The 10,200-nt window shown below is 47.0% G+C and overlaps 1 protein-coding gene across 2 annotated transcripts in view; it reads right to left on the bottom strand.

Annotated features, from left to right (window-relative positions):
- Nucleotides 1–389: 389 nt before the first annotated feature.
- The window catches only part of slc7a1a (solute carrier family 7 member 1a), a 40,311-nt gene continuing 30,500 nt past the window's right edge, over nucleotides 390–10,200 (bottom strand). For both annotated transcript variants that reach the window (XM_079508683.1, XM_079508682.1), the window contains exons 9-13: nucleotides 10,058–10,160; nucleotides 5,170–5,387; nucleotides 4,001–4,152; nucleotides 2,593–2,701; nucleotides 390–1,890 (exon numbers count right to left, since the gene is read on the bottom strand). In XM_079508683.1, the coding sequence (XP_079364809.1) occupies nucleotides 1,706–1,890; nucleotides 2,593–2,701; nucleotides 4,001–4,152; nucleotides 5,170–5,387; nucleotides 10,058–10,160 (767 nt within the window). In that variant the 3' untranslated portion in view covers nucleotides 390–1,705. The remainder of the gene's footprint in view (nucleotides 1,891–2,592; nucleotides 2,702–4,000; nucleotides 4,153–5,169; nucleotides 5,388–10,057; nucleotides 10,161–10,200) is intronic.

Here is a 10,200-nt window from a genome sequence, read left to right as displayed (position 1 = left end):
TAATATTCATAAAAAAAAGTAAGTCTAAGAAAAAAAGAATCCTCATTAATCTCTTAAAGTAACAGAAACAGCAGCGAGAAGAAGCTAGAGGCATTAAGACACAGCAGCCAGCACTGTGACAATATTGACCATCCTTACAAGTACTACACTGGCATTAATGGCCATTCATCAACTGTCAATACTATATCCACCCGCCTAGTGTTTAACATGATGATCCACAATCCACATAATACTGTTTATCTATAAAACACGCCAATCTGAAATATGGTATGCAATTTCATCATCATCTGTTTATATTGTAATTGTTCAATATGTGCCAATGCCAATATTCCCATAGATCAGTGTTGCTGAACTAGTGCGGCAGTTTATTTAGATAGTAAAGTATAGAGACTCGAGGCTGAGGTGAAAGATGACAAGCAACAAAAAGCTCTAGCTGGAATTGAACCAGGGACATTGCAATTGTGATAAACTGATCAAACAGTAAATGTATCTATCTGACCCTATCCCATGTAGGTTTCAGACCTTATTGTTTAACTCTGAGCCTACCGTATTTTATACCATGTACGACAGAAGATGAGGAATTGTCCACCAGATTCCAAGGACCCCGGGCGGAGAGAGGCAGCTCAAAGATGCCATGGTTTGTAGAGTTGACTGTTTAACAAACATCTGTGATCCAGATTCACATCTTGTCATGGATACCAGAAGATGCTCATCTGCATTTCTGCCACACTCATGATCTTGATTCAAACTCATGCCTTTGACTGACACTTGCCAATGCATACAAGTGCATGTCAGCACAGCCACACATTTCTCCCACTCTACATTCTATTCAGATTTACAAATGCATGGTGATCTAGTCTAGATCTTATTGCTTTTACATCAGATGAAAAACTCTGTGAGCTTGCTGCCCTCTTGTGGTGAGAAAAGGTAGTCATTATTACATCATAGGCAGAGACAAGTGTTGCAGTATATTGCACAAGCTAACATTTGTCAGTGAGGACTACTGGTGCAGCATTTCAGGCGCAGTACATAACTGTTAATAAGGCTTCATACACTCTGCATAAAAATCTTAGGTTGTAGCCCTTGGTGCCAGCCTGTATTGACTGGATTACAAGATTTCCAGAATTACACATTCTGTTCAGAATTATGCCTACTGGAAATCAGACAGGGGGGGGGGGGGGGGTATATATATATCTTACCATTATTGGTTTGCAGTTAGTGAGCCCTTGAATAAACTGTACATTGACCAGGCAAAAGCAGACCTCACAATGATGCCCACTCTCCAAAACAAAAGCCAAGGCCCAAAATAAAGGGCTGCCTTACACTTCATATCTCTAACGTAGAGCTCCACCCCACTCGGTAACGCCAAGTTACTAAGTTGGAGTGTGCGAGGCTAAGCAAATACTGGAAGACATCAATTTCACAACTCAAATATCATTGTGTATGTATTAACTACATAAGTCTATAAGTCTTCTGTACTCTACCCAGAACTCAATGGGGGACAATATACAATCAAAGTTTGTGAATTTCAGTTCACTTAACTTTTTCTCCATTACCTTATCAGAAACCCCCACCCCCCATAAATGAGGCTTCTTCATAAGGAGGTTGTGGTCCAGTTCAAAATTATTTCATACTGACAGACAGTGACGTAGAGGTGTCAGGAAAGGGTTAAGTAGACGGCGTGCAGACGGTCTCCTAAAAAACCTCAGTCGTCCAACCTCGCCTCCACGCCATTGTGGAGGAAGGCCTCCTTCTCTGGCGACATGGCGTCTCCATTGTGGCTGTGGGAGGGTTTGAAACCGTTCATCTCTGTGTCCCTCTCTGGAGAGGAGCGGCGCAAAGCGCCTTCTGTACTATGGTGAATGCCATAGCCAAAATAAATCACGAAACCTGAAAAACACAAGTGAGAATGGCATAAAACACTCTAAGTGTCTCCCAAATGAAAAATAATAAAGAAAGATATACAGAAACTGAAAGTATTAATTACAATGTATAATGTAAAGTCTAAAGTGACAAACAATGGTCAAAGAGAGGGAAAACCTATAATTTAATATCCCACACAAAACAAATAAATGTATAAACAATTATAAACAAAAACATCACTATAACTTCAAACTAACTGAACAGTTTGAGTATTGAACTGACAGTTGTGTTTGGTCATTAGACTTTCATCTTTATCATTTTCTCAGAGTGTAAAGACAGTACAGTAGAACCTCATGGTTTGAGCCTTGAGGAGCTTTCACATGGCTTCACATGGCTGTGAATGGCAGTGAACAAAGATTTGAAGAGAAGAGAGGACGCAAGCACTCAGTTGAGTAACTCAACGTAAAAATGTATCGGGTGCACGGTTCAGGTAGAGACAGTCCATAGAAAAGAATACCAGCACTCTCTTTATATCCAGCAGGATTCTTGTTTTATTTAAGGTTTCGCAAGGCCTCCGCTGAGGAAGGCCTCCGGGCCGAAACGTTCGTTTGTTTGCTGCTGGGGGAAACCTTAAATAAAACAAGAGTCCTACTGGATATAAAGTGAGTGCTGGTATTCTTTTCTTCGGTGAACAAAGATGACACATAAAAAAAGCTCCAGTCGTCCTACCAATGCACATCCAGATAGCGAATCGTATCCAGGTGCCCCGGTCCAGCTGCATCATGAGGTAGACGTTGACAAACATACTGACCACCGGAAGGAAGGGCAGCAGGGGAACCTGAAGGGTCAAAGGTCACAGAAACAAATAAGGACTAGCACCCTTTCCACTTGCAGACCTACACCACCCATATGACCAAAGGACACCAGTGGAGAGGGTGAGCGGTTTCAAGTATACCTCACAGTGCACATTTGTCATGGAGACACTGTGGCAAGGAAGGCTAGGCAGTATACCACCTCAGAAACCAGAGGAAAGCGCCAATTTGCAAGACTTAATTGATGTCACCTGGTAAGTGTTTGAGTGAAAGAGGCTGCAAGGGCTCAAAATGATATGCAGGAATGCGACAGCTCATTGAAGGCGAGTCCTCATTTATGACACATTCAAGCCTGTTTTCTCAACTCGCTGTTTTCTGCAAGACATAACTCTATAAGCCATATCTCCAAAACTGGTGGATCAAACTGAACAACCAATATGTCAATTTGAAGCGAAAAAACAAAAACAAAAAAAAATGTCAATGACTTAGCCTCGGTCAGAAACGGTCACATATCTTTTCTATTCCATCTCTCTTTGAGAATGGTGAGATATCAATGCTGTTTGTTGACATTCTAACCAGGTTGCATTTCCCCCCATGTAAAGTGTCTTTGGGTACTCAGAAACGCAAAATGAATGACATTTGTACCATGTTAACCCTGTTAAACTGTGGGTAATTCCCTCAGGTAAAGTCTGCAGAATTTCAGAAAAGAATGCAAACAGAGCCTTCACACACTTGACGATTCGACAGTGGGACAGCCCTAAGCCTTCACAGACTTTGCATGAATTCATGTTTAAGTCTGAGTCTGAAAGGGGGATGATTGGAGTCGGGGCTTTGTCTCACAGATGATCCGTTCTACTCGGCTAGCACTCATAGCATTCTGACGTGGGCTATCAACGTTTGGTACAGGAATAGTTCCTCCTGGGACCAGTGAGCCCTGCAGAGGGTGATATGCTTGGCAGACCACACCATGGGAACACTTCCCTCTCTGCAGGACTCATATTGCAGAAGGTGTCTGAGCAGAGCTAAAATATCACCCCAGCAATGCACTGTTTGTCCCGCTGCAGGCAGGCAAATTCTTGTGCTGTGATAAAGCCACTACAGAGAGACACAGAAAGAGCTTTTCCCTCCTCAGGCTATCAGAACCCTCACCAACTGAGCAGTATTTTGTTCATTTTTGGACAATGAAGTCAAGAATAATAATTAACTAATAGATAATGAATAGTTATTAATGATAGTTAATCCTATATTTTGTATTAGCTTTTTTATTCCACATTATTCCACATGATAATGTATTTATACAGTATTATGTTCAAGAGGAAACAAACCTTGAAGGAGAGCTTGGTCTTGCTCTCAGGCTGTCTCCAGACGAGGAAGGTGATGACCATACACACAATGAAGATGATGCTGAGACATGCCAAGTTCCATGGGGCAAAGCCCCCCTGCACGGCCATAATACTGAATACCAAAATCAACAGTCCTGGAAGGGACAATGGCCAGAGACAGCAGTTAGTCAATCTCACTTTCTTTCTTGAAACCTTTTAGTTGGCTTTATACAAGACATAATAGAGAGACAGGGAGCCACGAACAGAGAGGATGGAAGACATCTAACTGGTCTCCAGTCTGATGTCGGGTAAGCCCGAGATTCTGAACCGACCCGGAGCCGGTTCCATCCACAAGTGACTCCCGGGTAGGTTCAGAGCGACTCCCGTATGTGTCGGTGCTCGGGTAATCACTAATACCAAAGTGGACCCGGCAATTGGCTGTCACAGCTGTGACTTTAGTAAGGAAGTAGTGGTGTACTTACAAACAACAACAAAAGTTAGAAGTCGGGACAGTTATATCATATATATTGTGGTAACGTAACGTTTCGGTTAATGGTTCAAATTTGGTAAAACAATCAAGTTGTCATAGCGTGTTGAACTTGATATGCTCTGCAAAGCACGATGGAAACTCCAAAGCTAAATACTGTATAATGATAGACAATAAAAATATGGTCTGCTCTGCTGCGACATAAATGAACGGTGGATTAGCTTAGCATTAGCAATGGCTAAGAAGAAAGATTACAAACGCATCTAAAGACATTTTTGATTTAAGTTTTTATTTACAAACTGTCCGCAATGATTGACTGGTCTACTCTGGGATTATACAATCACACATGAATGACCAGCGGCGCTGCCAGCAGCACCAACCAGCGGGCTCTTAATAATAACGTCAGCATTCGGTAATTTCGGGTCCTTGGCCTTTGAATAGTTACGGTCCTCATATTTCTTATAATAGTCGGGTCCGTTCGGCTCCGGTTCCGACATCTCTCTGTGCTTTTATACAGCCAGCTAGTGTTCCCCATGAACCTCATACTTTGCAATAAAGAGTTTCAGAGTTCTGGATATTCGAGAATAAATAAAACTTGAATGAATGAATGAATGAATGAATGAATGAATGAATGAATGAATGAATGAATGAATATTGACTCAAGACTTAGCCAATGTCCACCTACCCAAGGCACTGGCACAGATGTTGACAGTGAATCCTGACAGAGTGGATGGCTCTGAGTTTTCTGGGAACAGCAGGGTCTTGAAAGTGAAGCGCTCCTGCACGCCAGGCAGGATGCCCATACTGGGAACACTGATGCCATCACCGATGCCATCGCTGAGCTCCACCTCATCCTGGGTGCAGGCCATCTGGTAGTCCATACTGGGCTGCTCTGGCTGGTACCTGACGAAGGGAGAAAATAAGGCAGGCATGTAGGAAGGAAGGAAGGAAGGAAGAAAGGAAGGAAGGAAGGAAGGAAGGAAGGAAGGAAGGAAGGAAGGAAGAAAGGAAGGCATGTTGGAAGGAAGGAAGGAAGGAAGGCATGTAGGAAGGAAGGAACAATTTGAGAGATATTTCATTTTCACCCTGTGTTCCAAGCAACACTGCCACATTAAACAGCAATGGTATTGCAGGGATCTGTGAAAGTCGTCAACAACATGACTGGCGGTTGATGGACAATGTCAAGCTGCAACGTTTTCATGCCATGTGATGAGTGTCATATGGATAGTGTGCATAGTGTCAGATAATATCTGTTCTCTATCGTGTTCGAGACTGGCTCTCCACTACATATTATTCAATATGTACGGGAACTAACACCACGGGGCAGTGGATGTGGATATCTCTTTAAGACACATCATCTATGGTGGCCCTACCCTGGGGGGCCACTTTGATTATTTGATTTTTTTTTGGTACGTGTATCTCTCAGCAGTTTATAAATTCAGTATTTAGAACGTGTAGCTACGCAGCAGACAGTCCACTTACCGGGTAAGAGAGAGCTGGTCGACGACTCCTCTCAGGACGCTGCGTGGCTCTGCTTCTTCTCACAAGAGAAAAACAAAACAAGCTGAGTGCTGATCCTGCTGGCAGAGGAAGTCCCAGACTTGTCTGTGCGACCACTCCCTGGTGAAAACCGACCACGTTGGGGGAAGCCTTGCGACGGCGTTTGGTGTGGCCACCAAGGGTCCAAGTGCGAAGCCGACCACGTTGGTGGAGCATTGGTTCCCTGGCTGCATAAGCGTGGTGGTACCCCGAGCAAAACCGACCACGTCGGTGGACCTCCCGGTTATCACCATTGCTGCTAACACCGCTGCGGCGGGGTAGCGAGGTAGAACCCTGAGTAAGCTGACCTAGTCGGCGGATCTCTGAGGCCATCTACTGTCGCTTATCGTGGCCGTCGCGGTCCGAGGATCGTCAGACCAAACGGCAGAGAGTGAGACGACTCACGAGAGTAAACAAACAATTCCAGCGTGTTCCAACTTCCTCATTGACAGATTGACATGAGTGTCAAGGAGGGAGGCGCGTCAGTGCTAGCTGTCCAGACTGCACTGTGCCTCATGGTTTACAAGAGGACGGTGTGGCTCAAAGCTCAGGAGGCAAAACTCCTGATGACTCACCGCATCATGCGCTGCAAATCACTTACTCTGTCACATTTGGTTCTGGTTAATATATACTTATATGCTATATAGGTATGAAAAGGGCGATCTACAACAACACACTATGCATGTGGACTTGTAGGTCGACTTGAATGATATACAAAAGTTTGGAGGGCTCCAGTGTGCTTAATGTCAGATTGTTTTGTATTAGAGCGCCTCGGGCGGCTGAGCAGTTTATGTGCAACATCTTCTAGAGGCCCACAACTCTGCTGGTGACACAAAACTGTCCTCTGTCCTCCTAAAGAGAGAGCACACTAGGAGTCCCGTGTCATGGGTCACTACAGCGTGCAGTTCAGGGAGTGAGCATTGAGTCACCCTCTCGGAGTAGCTGTTGTGTCTCGTTTGCAGGTGAAACTAACAAACTCCCTTGGGATCAGACGGCCATTATAGCACACTATACAGGCGTATTGTTGGTGTTGCGCCAGCTTACGCGCCTGTGGTGTAGTTCTGTATTGTGGATCTGGGTTCAGTGACACAAACAGAACGTGCTGGGTCAGTCGAATGTTTCCCTTCAAGTTGGGCAGTCATCATAGCGCACTATACTACGTCGTATTGTCAGCTCACGCAGCGGTGGTGTAGTTCTGTCACAGACAGGATGTGCTGGGTCTGTCTGTTCGGTGGAAGGCGAAACTGTGCAGGCACTATAGCGCACTATACTGTCGTATTGCTGGCGAGGCGTCAGCTTACGCGACCGTGGTGTAGTTCGGTCTGTGGATCTGATTCCCCAGTGACATAGACAGGACGTGCTGGGTCTGCCAGGAAGCATGCCGGAATCACAGCCATTGGCACACTATACAGCGTGTTGCTGACGGGGTCAGCTCACGCGTCCTAGGGGTAGTTCGCTGTGGAGCCAGGTTCGGTAACACAGTGGAGCGTGCTGCGGCTGTCGGGCGGAGCACACTATACGGTGTATCACGGTGGAGCCGTTTACACACTGACTCTGCGTGGTAGAATCCGGTTACCAGTTTGAAACCACAGCGAAAGCTCCTTTCTCATCCAGAGAAGCCACAAAGTCATGGCTATCTAGGCGCAGCTAGTCAACATGGCTAGTTTGTCAATGCCGCCGGCACCTGCTTACATGGTGCTTCTGTGACCAGAGGGGCCCTGACCTTATTGAGGAGCTACAGCAACTGGCTTCAGGCTCCCCAGGCAGTAGCATCGGGCAAGACTATTGCTGCCTTCTGGTGTGGCACCATCTGTGGTTGCCCCAGTCCGAGCTGTGACAGGAGGACCGAGCTCATCCAATGAAGCTGCCTATTTCGCCATTGGCCATGTTAGGCCAGGAAGTTAGTGCATTGCTCCAACAAGCTAAGGAGGCTTGCAGATGCAGGGGGTGATGGCAGGAATGCTCCGCCATGAGCAACTTGCCTCGACAGCTCCTCAGGCTGCGCAACCCCAGTTAGGCTTGGCGGCTCCAGGGGCCTACGGGTCCGGTTGGAGGCCAACCGGCGGAGTATGGCTAGCGTGCTGAGCCCACTCCTCAGTCCTGACAGTTCAGGGAACCCAGCCCCCACCTGCTGTCTCTCAGGACAGTGGCTGTCCTGCAAGACAATTCAGGTGAACCCCTGGGTATGTTCCACCGTGTCTTGGGCGGGTTGTATGCTATATACAGCACTTTGCTGTCAAGGAAGTGCTAGGGTCTGACAGGCCGGCCTCCGAGGGGACTGGCCTGCCATGCTCGAATGGGAGACGCTTATTCTCAGATCCCGAGATCTGACGCACTAACGCTATCTCACGTCATAACCTGAGTTATGTGTCTTCCAATTCAGCATATATAATTATAATTGGGTGGCTTCTCGCAGGACAGCATTCTTGTTGTTAGCACAAGTGAGCCACAAGAATGTTCCTATCAGTGTATGAGGGACGCTGCCACTCCCTACATGGCAATGTTTAGGTGGTGCTGGCACCAATCCCTGCATTCTACCCTACGGCCTGATCAGAGTATGAGCCAGTCAACCTGTTGAGTTGCATCATTCCCACCCTCCTAAGCAGGGTGGTGAAGCAGGGTTGCAGTCACTGTTGGGCCCTGTCAGGGCCTCGAATGGGCCTAACTGTCTTAGGCAGACGGTCTCCAAGACTGGGCTCACTCATTGGGTTGTGAAACAATCCAGCAGGCATATAGGTGGGCCGGCCAGCCCATCCCAACAGGGAGGTGGGCGCAATCCACACAGGGCCTCGCTGCCCATGCACTGACGACGAGGTGTCCCTCTGTCTGTGCGACGGCCTCTGTATCGATGCCGTCCTCATGTATCAGGTTATACCGGTGTGGTATCTGTGTGGCAGCCAGCACCGCTCCCCCCTCACTGAGTGTGCTGGGCTCCGCATCAGGACATGGCTTCAACAGTCTGTTGAGTGGGAGTCAGGTTGGGGCCCCACTGGTCCCACTTGGGGACCAGGCCGTTAGCCCTGGAGGCTCTATGATGAGCCCCCTTTAAAATCCTTTAGTCAGTGAGCCCGACATGCAGTCACTCAAGACAGCAGTATTGCTGGCTGTCACATCTGCAAGGAGAAATGTGGGAGTTGCGAGCTCTGTCAATCCATAACAAGCTCTGCAGGCCTAGGCCGGGTGATGGAGTAGTCTTACGCCTCGACCCAGCCTTCTCCCCAAGGTTCTCTCAGAGGCATGTCTCAATCAGGTGATTGAGCTATGTCCTCTCTTAGACATGCAGACAGATGAAGTGAGCAGACTGTCTGTCCCCCACTCTGCCCCGTTAGAGCGTTGTATGAATAGTGGAGTTTTGGAGGATGTTGGCAAGCGCCGGTGGCAAGGATAGCCACGGTCATGGCGCTCACCACTTATAGGCTCTGATGGAATTCGAGGTTAAACTGCCTCGGGCTGCCTCGGGGGCAGCTGGTCTGCTTATTTCCTTGCGGTGTGTCTTAGAGTGTTCCCGTACATATTGAATAATATGTAGTGGAGAGTCAGTCTCGAACACGATAGAGAACGGAGGGTTACACCCAGGTTCTCTGAGTGGAGAGACTGGCTCTCCACGAAATTCGTGTTAATCAAAGTGGCCATGCCCGGATGGGGCTTATATAGCCCACTGATTGGCATCAGGGCAGGGCCACTATAGATGATGTGTCTTAAAGAGATATCCACGTCCACTGCCCCGTGGGGTCAGTTCCCGTACATATTGAATAATATGTAGTGGAGAGCCACTCAGAGAACCTGGGTTACCGTGTAACCCTCCATTCTTGTAGGAAATTACTGTTTTTGAGTTGCTTGCTCTAAAAGACAGTAGCGCTCGTGCAATATACGGTTTACTCATAATTAAAATGTCAAGCTTTACACAATTAGCACTCTTACTAGCAGTTACTCCCAAGTACTGTATGTGTGATGAGAAGACAGCACTAATGTAAAGTATTTCACACATACAGTATCAAACCATTTGCAGCCTATTGTGTTTCTCCTCAACTGACCTGAGCACGAGGACGCAGGCAGCGACCAGCGTGTAAGCGAGCAGAGTGCCAATAGACATCAGATCCACTAGGTCCTTCAGGTCAAACAGAAAGGCCATGATAGCTTTGGAGGGGGGTGGAAATGGAGAGACACATAGAAAGAG

Source organism: Electrona antarctica, assembly GCF_951216825.1.
Source record: "Electrona antarctica genome assembly, chromosome: 8".
Taxonomy (NCBI): domain Eukaryota; kingdom Metazoa; phylum Chordata; class Actinopteri; order Myctophiformes; family Myctophidae; genus Electrona; species Electrona antarctica.
The sequence above is the reverse complement of the archived record's forward strand: the minus strand, read 5'-3'. Positions and strand labels throughout refer to the sequence as shown.